Source organism: Physella acuta, unplaced genomic scaffold (genome assembly GCF_028476545.2).
Source record: "Physella acuta isolate Inbredline_101_S28 unplaced genomic scaffold, ASM2847654v3 ptg000073l, whole genome shotgun sequence".
NCBI classification, from domain to species: domain Eukaryota; kingdom Metazoa; phylum Mollusca; class Gastropoda; family Physidae; genus Physella; species Physella acuta.
Genome location: NW_026731593.1, coordinates 218,360 through 234,728, shown reverse-complemented (window position 1 = coordinate 234,728; position 16,369 = coordinate 218,360). Strand labels below are relative to the sequence as shown.

At 36.5% G+C, this 16,369-nt stretch overlaps 2 protein-coding genes across 2 annotated transcripts; both read right to left on the bottom strand.

The window, feature by feature from the left end:
- Positions 1-6,412: 6,412 nt before the first annotated feature.
- LOC131952844 (kelch-like protein 28) lies at positions 6,413-8,217 on the bottom strand. Its single transcript, XM_059315737.1, has one exon. The coding sequence runs from the start codon at positions 8,198-8,200 to the stop codon at positions 6,488-6,490; it is 1,713 nt and encodes a 570-aa protein (XP_059171720.1). The 5' UTR covers positions 8,201-8,217; the 3' UTR covers positions 6,413-6,487.
- A 3,376-nt stretch (positions 8,218-11,593) lies between these two features.
- LOC131952836 (kelch-like protein 31) lies at positions 11,594-15,997 on the bottom strand. The gene is made up of 2 exons (XM_059315725.1): positions 15,902-15,997; positions 11,594-13,764 (listed from the first exon to the last, which is right to left on the bottom strand). Exon 2 carries the CDS (start codon positions 13,741-13,743, stop codon positions 11,941-11,943), a length of 1,803 nt encoding a protein of 600 aa, XP_059171708.1. The 5' UTR covers positions 13,744-13,764; positions 15,902-15,997; the 3' UTR covers positions 11,594-11,940.
- Positions 15,998-16,369: the final 372 nt, after the last annotated feature.

The following is a 16,369-nucleotide window of genomic DNA, read 5'->3' as shown; positions in this document are numbered from 1 at the left end:
TGTGACCGCGAGTGAAATTCTCTTTATATGAGCTCTATTACGAAAAAAAAATTCCTCCGACGACCCCCCTTGATATTTTGTGAGGTGGTAGAAGAACACCTAGGGGTGTCACAAAAAACTCGGCATATCTGGGAAAACTTCGTAAAGCGGTCAAAACTGACCAGTTGTATTTCCCTATATAATCTTTGTATTTTATGGGAAAAACAGAGGGTCATTTCAACGCAGACTTTAGGGTACTTAAGCTCAGTATATCTGGCTAATTTTTTGCATGCTCCTAGGTCAATGGGTTGTCCTTTAGGGAAAACTGTCGGTTTCACTCAAAGCCCTCGACGAGGGCTAAAAAGTGACCGCGAGTGAAATTCTCTTTATATGAGCTCTATTACGAAAAAAAATTTCCTCCGACGACCCCCCTTGATATTTTGTGAGGTGGTAGAAGAACACCTAGGGGTGTCACAAAAAACTCGGCATATCTGGGAAAACTTCGTAAAGCGGTCAAAACTGACCAGTTGTATTTCCCTATATAATCTTTGTATTTTATGGGAAAAACAGAGGGTCATTTCAACGCAGACTTTAGGGTACTTAAGCTCAGTATATCTGGCTAATTTTTTGCATGCTCCTAGGTCAATGGGTTGACCTTTAGGGAAAACTGTCGGTTTCACTCAAAGCCCTCGACGAGGGCTAAAAAGTGACCGCGAGTGAAATTCTCTTTATATGAGCTCTATTACGAAAAAAAAATTCCTCCGACGACCCCCCTTGAAATTTTCTGAGGTGGTAGGAGAACACCTTGGGGTGTCACAAAAAACTCGGCATATCTGGGAAAACTTCGTAAAGCGGTCAAAACTGACCAGTTGTATTTCCCTATATAATCTTTGTATTTTATGGGAAAAACAGAGGGTCATTTCAACGCAGACTTTAGGGTACTTAAGCTCAGTATATCTGGCTAATTTTTTGCATGCTCCTAGGTCAATGGCTTGACCTTTAGGGAAAACTGTCGGTTTCACTCAAAGCCCTCGACGAGGGCTAAAATGTGACCGCGAGTGAAATTCTCTTTATATGAGCTCTATTACGAAAAAAAAATTCCTCCGACGACCCCCCTTGATATTTTGTGAGGTGGTAGAAGAACACCTAGGGGTGTCACAAAAAACTCGGCATATCTGGGAAAACTTCGTAAAGCGGTCAAAACTGACCAGTTGTATTTCCCTATATAATCTATGTATTTTATGGGAAAAACAGGGAAATTTTAACACAATTTTTAGGTTACTTAATGTCTGTACATCATGCTACGTTTTTGCATACACTACTAAAGATGACTAGGCCGTATGGAAAAACTGTTGGTCAGACTCAAAGCCCTCGACGAGGGCTAAAAGATGATCTTGAGTGAAATTCTCCTTATACGAGATATATATATATATAAATAAATTGACGAACGATCCCCTTAATATTATGTGACGTCGTAGACCGACCATGGAGGGTAACAAAAAAACTTTATTCCCGTCATAAACAGCCATTATAGTCGTTAAATATGTTCATATAACGTAATTTCTTATATAAGCAAACAATATAAGTAAACAATGACATACGTCATACGTTCAGTTTTCAAGGGAGGTAACGTTTTTAAAATTATTATTTTTCAAATAATTGTATACTATTTTAAACAGAAACAGAAAATGACGAAGTATAGCATTTGTTTTAGTAGAAAATTAAGTTGTTAATTTAGTTAAGTATGTTAATTAAATTAATTAATTAATTTCAAAAGGCAATGTAATATAAACTATGAGATATACTGTTCATGAAACCTGTGTAGTTCTAATTCCATTTTAGTTATACATTGCGTACTTTCCAAAAATTCTGTGCGAACATAATATAAATGACGAACAAAAACATGTCTTTTCTAAAGTTAGCATTACTGTTTAAATTCAACTTATTAAAGCACTCCACACCCAATCCATCGCTAAATAATTAAGTATTCAAATTCTCAAATGTTTTTTAAAAACCTAAGCGAAGCTAGGCAGTATGCCTAGTCTATATATATAAAGCAAAGTGGTCAAGTGCCCGATAGGGCACTTCCCGGCGCCGCAGGCGCGTCAAATTCGGCACGATGGTGCCTTCGGGCAATAGAACACGAAGGCCGGTGACGGTTGGCCGAAAAGTCTACGGAGAAGGGGTCAAAACTGACCTCGACTGACCGGCGCCTTATATGGGCTATATTACGAAAAAAAATTTCCTCCGACGACCCCCCTTGAAATTTTGTGAGGTGGTAGGAGAACACCTTGGGGTGTCACAAAAAACTCGCCATGTCCGGGAAAAATCGGGAAATGGGTCAAAACTGACCAGTCGTATTTCCCTATATAATCTTTGTATTTTATGGGAAAAACAGAGGGTCATTTCAAAACGGATTTTAGGGCACTTACCCTGTTTACATCTGGCTAATTTTTGACATGTTTATAGGTAAATGGCTTGACCGTAGGGCTGACCTGTCGGTCTTACTCAAAGCCCTCGACGAGGGCTAAAAAGTGACCGCGAGTGAAATTCTCTTTATATGAGCTCTATTACGAAAAAAAATTTCCTCCGACGACCCCCCTTGATATTTTGTGAGGTGGTAGGAGAACGCCTTGGGGTGTCACAAAAAACTCGCCATGTCCGGGAAAAATCGGGAAATGGGTCAAAACTGACCAGTCGTATTTCCCTATATAATCTTTGTATTTTATGGGGAAAACAGAGGGTCATTTCAAAACGGATTTTAGGGCACTTACCCTATTTACATCTGGCTAAGTTTTGGCATGCTTATAGGTAAATGGATTGGCCGTAGGGCGGACCTGTCGGTTTGACTCAAAGCACTCGACGAGGGCTAAAAAGTGACCGCGAGTGAAATTCTCTTTATATGAGCTCTATTACGAAAAAAAATTTCCTCCGACGACCCCCCTTGAAATTTTGTGAGGTGGTAGGAGAACACCTTGGGGTGTCACAAAAAACTCGCCATGTCCGGGAAAAATCGGGAAATGGGTCAAAACTGACCAGTCGTATTTCCCTATATAATCTTTGTATTTTATGGGAAAAACAGAGGGTCATTTCAAAACGGATTTTAGGGCACTTACCCTGTTTACATCTGGCTAATTTTTGGCATGTTTATAGGTAAATGGCTTGACCGTAGGGCAGACCTGTCGGTCTTACTCAAAGCCCTCGACGAGGGCTAAAAAGTGACCGCGAGTGAAATTCTCTTTATATGAGCTCTATTACGAAAAAAAATCTCCTCCGACGACCCCCCTTGATATTTTGTGAGGTGGTAGGAGAACGCCTTGGGGTGTCACAAAAAACTCGCCATGTCCGGGAAAAATCGGGAAATGGGTCAAAACTGACCAGTCGTATTTCCCTATATAATCTTTGTATTTTATGGGAAAAACGGAGGGTCATTTCAAAACGGATTTTAGGGCACTTACCCTCTTTACATCTGGCTAATTTTGGGCATGTTTATAGGAAAATGGCTTGACCGTAGGGCAGACCTGTCGGTCTCACTCAAAGCCCTCGACGAGGGCTAAAAAGTGACCGCGAGTGAAATTCTCTTTATATGAGCTCTATTACGAAAAAAAATTTCCTCCGACGACCCCCCTTGATATTTTGTGAGGTGGTAGGAGAACGCCTTAGGGTGTCACAAAAAACTCGGCATATCTGGGAAAACTTCGTAAAGGGGTCAAAACTGACCAGTTGTATTTCCCTATATAATCTTTGTATTTTATGGGAAAAACAGAGGGTCATTTCAACGCAGACTTTAGGGTACTTAATCTCAGTATATCTGGCTAATTTTTTGCATGCTCCTAGGTCAATGGCTTGACCTTTAGGGAAAACTGTCGGTTACACTCAAAGCCCTCGAAGAGGGCTAAAAAGTGACCGCGAGTGAAATTCTCTTTATATGAGCTCTATTACGAAAAAAATTTTCCTCCGACGACCCCCCTTGATATTTTGTGAGGTGGTAGAAGAACACCTAGGAGTGTCACAAAAAACTCGGCATATCTGGGAAAACTTCGGAAAGCGGTCAAAACTGACCAGTTGTATTTCCCTATATAATCTTTGTATTTTATGGGAAAAACAGAGGGTCATTTCAACGCAGACTTTAGGGTACTTAAGCTCAGTATATCTGGCTAATTTTTTGCATGCTCCTAGGTCAATGGCTTGACCTTTAGGGAAAACTGTCGGTTACACTCAAAGCCCTCGACGAGGGCTAAAAAGTGACCGCGAGTGAAATTCTCTTTATATGAGCTCTATTACGAAAAAAAATTTCCTCCGACGACCCCCCTTGATATTTTGTGAGGTGGTAGAAGAACACCTAGGGGTTTCATAAAAAACTCGGCAATTCTGGGAAAACTTCGTAAAGCGGTCAAAACTGACCAGTTGTATTTCCCTATATAATCTTTGTATTTTATGGGAAAAACAGGGAAATTTTAACACAATTTTTAGGTTACTTAATGTCTGTACATCATGCTAAGTTTTTGCATACACTACTATAGATGACTAGGCCGTATGGAAAAACTGTTGGTCAGACTCAAAGCCCTCGACGAGGGCTAAAAGATGATCTTGAGTGAAATTCTCCTTATATGATATATATATATATATATATATATATATATATATATATATATATATATATATATATATATATATATATAAATAAATTGACGAACGATCCCCTTAATATTATGTGACGTCGTAGACCGACCATGGAGGGTAACAAAAAAACTTTTTTCCCGTCGGAAACAGCCATTATAGTCGTTAAATAAGTTCATATAACGTAATTTCTTATATAAGCAAACAATATAAGTAAACAATGACATGCGTCATACGTTCAGTTTTCAAGGGAGGTAACGTTTTTAAAATTATTATTTTTCAAATAATTGTATACTATTTTAAACAGAAACAGAAAATGACGAAGTATAGCATTTGTTTTAGTACAAAATTAAGTTGTTAATTTAGTTAAGTATGTTAATTAAATTAATTAATTAATTTCAAAAGGCAATGTAATATAAACTATGAGATATACTGTTCATGAAACCTGTGTAGTTCTAATTCCATTTTAGTTATACATTGCGTACTTTCCAAAAATTCGCTACGAATCTGCATGTAAATGACTAATAAAAACATTTTATCTAAAGTTAGCATTACTGTTTAAATTAAACTTATTAAACTTATTAAAGCACTCCACACCCAATCCATCGCTAAATAATTAAGTATTCAAATTCTCAAATGCCTTTTAAAAACCTAAGCGAAGCTAGGCAGTATGCCTAGTTACTACATAAAAGTTTGGAATTAAATAGTTTCTAATGCACTTTTTTATAACTTTGCTCAACTGGCATTTAAATTAAGGAGGTTTTTTTTTTAAAATTCCAATAATTTTGCACTTAATGGGAAGTGCTTGGCTAGCTTGTGGCACGGGTTCGAGACACACCATACCCTTGTTAATTTTCTTCTTTTCAATTTTTTTAAAGATGTGAATGGTAAAGTTGCCTATAGGAACTTGGCGGAATACAGGGTAGGTGAAGTAGAGTTCACCTGTTCCTGTGTCCACAGCGTATGAAGGGATAGTGTGGTCAGACTAATGCTCAGCCAAAATCGGTGTTTTTAAAAGAAAAAAAAACATGTTGTCTGAGGTGTGACGTCTTTTTGAATGTGGGGTCTGGCTTTTTGTGAAGATGTTTGACAATGGAAAGGAAAGGGGAAAGATAAAAATCGTCAATCAAACGTAACGTCATTTATGGATTACCCCCAAAACACACGGTTATTCAAGAATATCGGATAAAATGTGAAGATTCCTCTTTAGACTTAACGATAGATTGGGCAGTCGCAGTTCATAATGTTTCATGACCTCGGTATATAAAGTGATACTATGGTCAGCACTATGTCCAGCCGCCTTTACCTTCCCTAACGTGAGTTAGGGAAGACTCATGGACGTTCCACTAACTTGAACCCGGATTCGAACTCGAAACAATCCGGTTAGCAGTCTAGCACTCCACCGCTAGGACACGTCGTCCCATAAGAATACAGGAAGTCTAGTATAATATAAAAATTCAATCATGTCCAAAATGTAAATTAATAAAAATATAATTCTAAATTTCGTTCAAGTATAACCATGTTTTAATTTATTATCTCTTTTCCGCGTGCCCATTTCTATTTAGTGTGTTTGTTTTAAAAATTAAAATGAAATAATTTAATCTATAAAAATGAAATATGAAAGCAAAAACATAATCGCAATAAAATTTTAATACATTAAGATTTGAAGAAAATTTAATACATGGGTGATGCCATCAATTTTTTATGTAACTTTTAGTCATGCGCCAACGTGCGGGTAGCAGTTCACTTTCTATTTAGTGTGTTTATTTTAAAAATTAAAATGAAATAATTTAATCTATGAAAACTGAAGTATGAGAGCAAAAACATAATCGCAATAAAATCTTAATACATTAAGATTTGAAGAAAATTTAACACATGGGTGATGTCATCAATTTTGTATGTAACTTTTAGTCATGCGCCGACGTGCGGGTCGCAGTTCACTTTTTCGAAGAATTGCTGGAACCATGTTTGAGCAGTTTCCATTCATTTCCCAATACACTATTTTCGTAAAATAATCTATAGAAAATTTTTTGTTTCGTGTATCAATTGTTGAACTTTGGTAACAAATGATCAGCGTTTGTTTGTAGACCAGAGCGCCGCACAGCTCTTTCTCTCCACTCCACAGAAATCCAACATTTTCAAAATACATTGTTTTTGATGAACACAATATTTTCCACATTTCTCCATTAGTTTGTAGAATGTAAGTGTTGCTGTCATCACTGAAACTTATCATCTGTTCTGCTGGTCCATTCAATTGTTCTAACTCTGTTAATTTCTTTGTTAGAATGTCCAGCTGATAAACAATTGTTTTTTCCTCTTGGTTGATTTTATTTGAGCAAAAAATGAGTATCATCTTCTGATAATGTGTTGCGTGTTTCACGCTTAAAGTGTTAGGCAATTTTGCAAACTTTTCGACTTTTATGATGCTATTTTTCTTTGTTATTGAATAAATTGTCGATTTAATTTTGCTCAGAACAAAAATGGCATCATTGCATGACACTAAAATTAACTGACGACCTTTAACTTCAGCAATTTTGTTCCACGATTTGTTGCTTAAAACACATAGAGTGCTGGTTGAATTAGATTGATGTTTGACACCAGTAGCGTATAAATCGGAGTCATACACAACACAGGCTATATCTAAAGTTACAATATTATTTTCTGCACACTTAAGTATTTTTTTATGTATAGCAGTTATGATAATAAATTGGGCATTGCAAAATGTAACTCCACAGTGTTCAAATTCACTACAGGTACGATGTGTAGCCGCTGTTGGCCATTGACCGTTGTTATAATGTGTCGTCTTATACAACACAGCATCAATCAAAATATCTCTAGTTTCAGTAACGCTGAGTATCAATCTATGTTTTAGCAGATGTTTTAGAAGAGGTGTACTCACAAGACACGTCCTCACAGACTTCAACAATGTTGTCAATACCTGAGGTCTTTTTCTTTCATTCTCCCTTTCATTCTCTTCACCATTGAAGGTTTCTTCAGGGACATACTCAACCCACTTCATTACCGTATCCAGAACTTTATCCTCAGAACTCACTTCAAGATAATCAGAGTCAATCAATTCGTAGAATTTGTTAAAGTCAAGTTCCATTAACGTTTTTGAACCACTTACGGCGTCGAAGTTTTTTAACAAAAATGTCTTACAAATACTGAATGCATTTTTAGAGCTAAAACGGAGGGCTGTTTCAAAAATGTGCTCCCAATTTTCAAGAGACGTAGCCTTTTTTGCGAAATCCTCACAGTTTTGTACAATAAAATCTATCTGTAGTTCATCTGCTGCCTGCCATATGTCTACAAAATTGTCTAACGTTAAAACAACTTTTCCGCTGTATAGGCAGTTTAAAATAATTTGAAACGCCGAAGCTCGTACCCCATTTAGAGTTACACAACCATCTTTCTCTTCCTTCATATTTGATCTAAAAAGTGCTCTGAAGAAATGTGACGACGCTGCCAGAATAACACGGTGACATCGAAAGTTTTCATCTTCCACCTTTACAATATAATCTAACAACTCATTTTCTTGCAGAAGGTTGTCTGTGTTTTTCACAATAGTCTGTCCGTTTTCATATTCCTCTCTCATCGCCATCGTTCTAAGCAGAAACTATTGGCTCTGGGAAATAAAAAGAATGTAAATGTTTGAATAAAAAAATGTATCTCCATAGTCTAATTGACCATTCGATGATTACGAATTGGAAATCCAAGTACAAGGCTTGGGTCCATGTTGAGAAGAGCCAGATGTTGCCCATGTATCAGGACCTCTCTCTCAACACAGCTAATGGAACCAATGGACAGAACATTACCTATACGATTTGGAATCTGCTGTGTCGCAGGAGCTGCCTGAAAGAAACCTGTGTTGGTATCCTATCACCAAAGGGGCTTCACTCCTGATTGATTTGTAGTTTCCTCTCCTAGAAGAGTTGCTGTTCAAATTTATTAACATGTAAATACGGAACTATTTAAAATATTATTTGAGGAGTCTACTTGCAAAACCTGCTAAGTCACTTCTGATTTATTTTGAGGAAATCGTCTTAATTTTTTTTTTCTGTTGACTAACCTTATGATTTTTTAAAATATTTTACTGTTAAGAAATGTATTTTGTATTTTTCTTTTTTGAAAAAAAATATTAGTATACTGCTTAAATTGCCACTTAATTAAGGAGGCTATAAGAATAACTCATTTTGTTTTACAAAGTGGTTCTAGTAGGTTTTGAAAAAATACTCCTCATGTATACAATGAAGCATACAAAAATAGTCCTAGTTATTGAAATAAAAATACCATTGGTAACAGCACTTTTCTTATAACTTGCTTCTAAGACATGACAATGTAAAACTTAACGGTGACAAAGAGGGAAGCTAAAAATGTTACAAAAATCATTACAACGAAAAATATTATGGGTCTAGGAAAACAAATATAATCATTCAACATTATAAGTATGAAAGATATGTATTATTTTATATAAAACGTCCATCCACATATCTAAGATTTATTTTAAAAAAAAGTTTTCAAATTCTTTTAATCTTTAATTTTGAAAATGCTTAACGCTATGGAAAAACCAATAGAAACAAAAACAGAAATAAAAAAATATGCCATCAATATCAAGAGATCTCTCTCAACCTACCTGCCATATTCAACTTGTATCCCTAAATCTAAACTTACCATGTACATGTTTTCTTAACTCCAAAGTAAATTTTTTAGAGTAAATTTATACAAATATCGTAATAAAGAAAGCCCATCGATAAAATGTATTCATTACGATTGCTAATAAAGATAAACCGAATTAAAATTTAAATTATCTAGCAAAATAAAAGTTTGCAGCAGTACTAGAGCCCTCAATAAAACGCATCTGGGTATTTCCTTTTTGTCCAGCTGTGGTGCGCAAATCGAATGCATACTCTAACTAAACAAGTTGCATTATGAAACTAGCAGCAAACTAAATAAAGGGTGGGTGAGACCCTCTAAACTTTCTTGTACATTATTATAAAACGGTGAGTGAGGGTTAGTATAGAACTTTCAGTGGACACGGGTTATACAAGTTAGTAGTGAAGTATGTGACAAAAACGTAAAGTAAAAGTAAAGTTCCCCTTTCAAACCTTAAGGTCCATGGGGCAAGTGAAGTAGAGTTCAACTGTTTCTGTGACCTCGGAATATGAAGAGATAGTGTTAGGTACCCATTAGAGTTGGGCGTTGATGGAGAAATAATGCAAAATGAATATTTCAATCTGGGAATAGTAGCAAATTTTAAAACTTCCCGCGCCTTTTGGACACAGCCAGTACACCCCATGTGCTGGGTATGTGTGGTGTTTGCTCACATTTTCAAGATATGCCACCATTAGAGATATTTTGCAACATTCAAATGTATCCTTAGATTTGTATTTAAAAAAAAAAGATACAGAATGTTTTGTAAAACTGGCGCTTGCTATACTGAAGGCTGCGAGTTCTTTTGGACACAGCCAGTCCACCCAATTTGCTGGGTATGTGTGGTCGTATCTCAATTTTTAAGATATGCCACCATTAGAAATCTTTTGAAAAATTCAAAAGTGTTCTTAGATACTTACTTAATCCTCATTACTCCCTGTGGAGTATAGGGCAACAACAAATCTCCGCCATTCCACTCTGTCCTGGGCGAGCCAGTTCTTTGATATTTTTTAGAGATTTTTTTTTTTTTTTTTAATGTTCTTAGATATGTATATTAAAAAAACCGATACGGAATGTGTTGTAAAAGTGGTGATTGCTATACTGTCGGCTGCGAGTGTTCGGAACCTGGGGTCGTGGCTGTAGGTCGACTTCTGACCGAACAGCCCGTCATATGCAAAGCAAATGGTGTGATAGATGGAGGGGGGGGGGGATGCAACAGTCTGGTTGAAACCCACGACTGGTAACATGGCTCGATTCTAAATCATTTTTCGGTATGCTTGGCTAAAGAACAAAGTTGGATCCAGTACTGATCGTACATGAGAGACAGAGAATGTATAGTTGACACATGAGCGCGATATTTGGAGTAAGTTTATTGCAGATCCAAGAAATTGATCGCAGTTAGATTTTAAAAAGTGACTGACAGAAAGAGGGCTTGGCATTGTATTTGTTTTTACAAAGGTGAAACAGTGATAAAAACTGGTATTTTTTTATTTTAATTATACAGCTGTACTAGTATGTTTATATAATTCGTTAAATTTTTATATTCTTAAAAATTTGTATGGTTTTTTTGTGTCATTTCTTTTTCATTATTATAGGTTAGTAGTAGTTTTCAATTATTTATCTTTATACAGCACGACCAAATACAATGATGACGAAATAAAAAGATAATCTGTAACAGTGAATATTGTAGGTCGGGATATAGATTTTAAGGATTTTTATAAAATGTGCTTAACGGCTTGTGCTGACGTCATCAAAACACAAACATTATTTAATGTACGAGAGAAATAAAATGTTCTTCAAGATATTTTAGACTATTTTTAAGATGATTTTTTTTACTTACGTGTATGTAGTCTAACGCTAGAAAAGTGCATGGTATTAGGTCTCTTGTAAGCTATATTGTATGGCAAACATTTGTGATATTTTCGCTAACAAAATCTTATCAAATAAAACCCGCGAAGAAGGTTACAAAGAGGCTTAAAGTCAGGATTAACAAGCCGTTCTTCTAAAAGTAAAAATATATTCTCGAAAGAACATTCATCAAATTTAACAGCTTAGTAGCTTTTATTACTAAGGGGTAAAATAACTTGTATTATTGATAGAATGGGTAGAGAATGTACACACTATAAGAGTTCTGGAGGTGTTGTTGATTTTTAGTACATATAGTACCCATATAAATAATGGACGATTTAAGCGCGTGCTAATTTAGAACGACAATAAAACACATGTTCAGAATAAAGAAATTGAACAAAATATGAATTACATATACAATAAAATAATTATTTGTTTTATAATTTATTATAGCAAAATGAAAAATTTGAAACGACAGAACTTAATTACGAAATAAAAAAAAAACAACTGCCTAATATACAATTAAACATGACAGGCTATATGATTAGACATCATATTTTGAAAGGTTAAGTATATAAAAATAAAACTTCCATGGGACTAAGATGCAAGTTGTTTAAAATATTTAAAAAGAAACTTTTTCTTGCCAGCTGAAGTGTGTTTAATTTTTATCTTTTCCGCTTGCCTAATAAACTTTTGCAATCTTTACTGCCATTGAAATAAAAAAAAAACACTCATATAATTAAACAATCAAAACTGAAATACAATTGCGAAAATATAACCCTCTTACAATTGTAGAACTTTGATTCTAAAACTTAAAATTAAAGATTTCTTTAGAAACGTCATCTACAACTTCTTTAGAGTAGGCAACAGTTCACTTTTAGGCAGGGCTACGGGAACAAAGTTCGAGCATGCGCTGTCGTGTCCCCAGTACTTTATTTTGTTAAAGTAACCTTCAAGGTGACCCAGCCGTTTCTGCTCTGGTGGTTCGCACTTCGGTCTTTGGCCGAAAATAATCAGCTTTTGTTTGTATGTCAAAGCGCCGTACAGCTTTCTTTGTATGTTCCATAATTTCTCCACAAACTCAAAATAAATCGTGTCTGATGAGTCGACATTAATTTTCCATAAGTTTCCGTTGGTTTGTAAAACGAAAGTGTTGTTGTCATCACTGAAACTTATTATCTGTTCAGCTGGTCCATTCAATTGTTCTAACTCTGTTAGTTCCTTGGTTAGAATGTTCAGCTGGTATACTTCAGTTTTTTCCTCCTCATTGGTCATCACCGAGATAAAAATGAGAATCATTTTCTGATAATTTATGGCATGTTTAACATTTAAAACGTCTGGCAGTTTTGTAAACTCAGCAACATTGGCATTCCATTTTTTCTTAGTTATTGTATATACCACTGGGTTAAATTTATCCAGGATAAAAATTCTTTCTTCAAAGGGAACCAAAATCAACTGACGTCCGTTTAATTCAGTTATTTTCTGCCACGAATTGTCGCTCAAAACATACAGAGTGCTGTTTGTCTGAGATGGATCACTGGCACCGGCCACGTACAAATCTGAGTCAAACACAACAAAAGTTACATCGGCATTTACAAAAGTATTCTTCACACAGGTGTGGATTTCTTCAGCACATGCTGACAAGATGTAAAATATGTTTTTATTCACACATACTATTCCGCAGTGTTCAAATTCACTCGAGGCACGGTGTATACCTGATGTCAGCCATTGTCCATGGTTGTAGTGTGTCGTCTTATACAAGACAGCATCAATTAGAATATCCCTAGCTTCAGTGTTATCAAGTATTAGTGGATGTTTAAGAACATGTTTTAGGAGTTGATTGGAAACAAGACAAGTCCTCACAGACTTCAGTAATGTTGGCAAATTTTCAATTCTTTTTCCTTTCGCTTCGTTTGTTTGTTCATGTTCAACACTTATGTCATGAAACTCATTTACAGTTTCAAGTCTTTCATCTTTTGTTGTGTTATTGTCTAAGACATTTAAACCAGAACGGTCTTCATTGTTATCTTTAGGTAAGGATTCCTTAGGGACATACTCAACCCATTTCATTACAGTTTCAAGAACTTTATCTTCAGAACTGACTTTTAGAGCATGAGAGCTAATCAGCTCATTAAATTCATTAATACCCATTTCCATTAAAGTTTCCATACCGCTCACGTCATCGAAGTTATTTAACAGAAATGTTTTACAAAGATTTAAAACCTGTTTGGAATTAAATGTTTTTGCCGTTTTGAAAATAACCTCACAGTTTTCAAGGGATATTACCTTTACAGCAAAGTCTTCACAGTTTTTTGCGATAAAATCTACCTGTAGCTGATCAGCTGCCTGCCATACTTCTATAAAGTTGTCCAACGTTAACACCACTTTTCCAGTGTACAAAGACTTTAAAATAATTTGAAACGTTGGAGCTGACATCCCACTTAGAGTTACACAACCCTCTTTTTCTTCCTTCATGTTTGACCGTAAAAGAGCTCTGAAGAAATGTGACGACGCAGCCAGAATAACACGGTGGCATCGAAACTCGTCGTTGTCAACGTTTACAGTATAGTCCAAGAACTCACTTTCTTGTAGAAGTTTGTCTGTGTTTTTGGCAATAGTCTGCAGGTTTTCATATTCCTCGCACATCTTCGAGTTCTACAGTAGGAACTGTAAAATGTGAAAAAAAAAAATGGTTTATACAATAACTTCTAAGATGTATTATTATAGCAAGGTATGTTCCAACTGGTACTAAGATCAGCAGGGAAATTAAAGTTCAGCTTTAAGTAAATGTAAAGCCAGAAAGTTGTCACCTTTGAAATACACCAGAGTAAAATTTTGTGAAGAATGGTTCCGAAACACAATAATAAATAGTCAGAAGCTGAGAGAAGAATCAGGATAGATATGGAACGACGCTATGAAAAGACAACTTACATGAACAGTAGCCGCAATAGAGTTTTAAAAAAAATATAATGTTAAACGAACGACTGATCCATGTACAATAATTTAGAATATTTAAAAATACAACTTTCCAACATCATCATCTTTTTATTTCCTGCCCAAAAGACATGGAGCAGATGAAGTAGAGTTTATCTGTTACAATGACCTCGGCGTATGATGGATAGTGTGGTCCGCACTGTGGCCAGTGGCCTTTGTGTCCCTTATATGAGTTAGGTACCCATCAGAGGCGTAGCGAGGGGGGCGGGGGGTGACACCATTTTTGGGGGTGACACCAAGGCAAAAAATAGCAAAATATATAGAGAAAAATTTGAGGGGTGGGGGTGCAAATCGAAAGTTTGAGGGGGGGGGGGGTGCAAATCGAAACTTTGTCCCCGGGAAGGGTCGCTACGCCTCTGGGGGGGGGGGTGACACAATTAAGTGCCGCTCCGGGTGACACCCGACCTCGCTACGCCACTGGATCCATCACAGTTGGGTGGACCCAATGACGTTCTACAGTCTCGAACCCGTGGTAGTAGTGGTAAGCTCTACCGTCCGACCACGCCGTTAAATAGAGTCCAAAAATGGAGAGCAACCAACATTAAAACAAACTCTATACAAGTCTATGAATCAAATATTTACCAGGACAGTGTTAAGTCCTTCACATATATCTTCCCTGATTGTGTCTATTGTGATCAGAGGCGTAGCGACCCTTCCCGGCGCCCGGGGACAAACTTTCGATTTGCACCCCCCCCCCCCCCCGTCGAACTTTTCATTTGCACCCCCTCTCAAACTTTCGATTTGCACCCCCCCCTCAAACTTTCAATTTGTTTTTCCAACCCATTTTGGCGCACCGCCTAAGGACATATGTCCCCCCCCCCCCGCACCCCCCCCCCCTCGCTACGCCTCTCATTGTGATGTGATGTGTGTCGAATGACAGGTGCCCACATATGTACTAAATTGTAGCCCTTGGTTGTGTTTTATGTTATGGGACGAGAGGTGTTCACATACAGTTTGAGAGTTGACATTCTGTGTGAGTGTGTGGCAGTTAGGTGACAGTTTGGACAGCGAGAGGGCGTGGTGTGCAGAGGCCTAGCGGGGAGCGGGGGCGGGGGGTGCGGACCACACAGGGTGACACCATTTAGGGGGGTGACACCAAGGCAAAAAATAGCAAAATATATAGAGAAAAATGTGAGGGGGGGTTTCATATCGAAAGTTTGAGAGGGAGGGGGGTGCAAATCGAAAATTTGAAAGAGTTTGTCCCCGGGAAGGGAGCTACGCCCCTGGGGGGGTGACACCATTAAGTGCCACACCGGGTGACACCCGACCTCGCTGCGCCAAGTGTGGTGTGGATGAGTATGCTAGGTTGTTAGGTATTGTTTTATCAAGTTTGTACTATGTTACATATGTATCTTTCAAATTTACACCTTTATTATTATTTATATATTTATTTGTATTATCGAGTTTATTGTATTGTACTTCATATGCAGTCCTACATTAGTATATTCAATCGAGAGAAGGACACAGCATATATTATAAGACAAAACAAAAACGGCTGGGCATAGTGCTGACCACAATATCTCTTCAATGAATAAGATGAACTCTACTTCATCTGCCCCATGTGTCTTGGGCATGAAGTTTTGATAAAGCTTTTATACTTTATAGGTATCACTACTCGAGAGGAATACTTATTGACAACATAAGTTGTTTCGTCCATATCAATACTAACGATCAGGAATAGACTAGTCTAGATGTAGATCTAGTTTCAGCCAGCCTATCTATGAAATACGATTAACTAAAAAACACTAATACTAACATTTTCTAAAAATTACCCTTAACAATTAACACAACTCCTGACGTGTAAACTTACCAATATATTGTAACCGATACAAGAAATAAAAACAAATGAGAATCTAAAATGAGTAGACTAAAATCGTTATTTTTCTCAAAGCCATGTACTTCAATGTCATCAATGTAAAATTGGAACAGTCAGACCAACACCGGTGCTAAGTAGCGTCTTATTTTTTAAATTCTGCAGCTGCGGTGTGCAAATAGAGGTGAAATAGTGTTAGAAATATGTTAACTTCAATTCAATTCAAGTCGATTTTAATTTTTTAATTTTTTTTTCTGCTTAGTAGTAATATGATATACAAACTTTTAAACACAATGTATTGGTTAATTTAATCTTACATAAATTAGCTAAAATATTGGTTAATTAATAGAATGTTCAATACAAGTGTAGTGTTGTTATTTTAATTACCTCGTTTTACATTTGCTGCATTATGTATTTTTTTTTACAAAGATGATGAGAATTAACAAAAACATGAGCTCACATTTA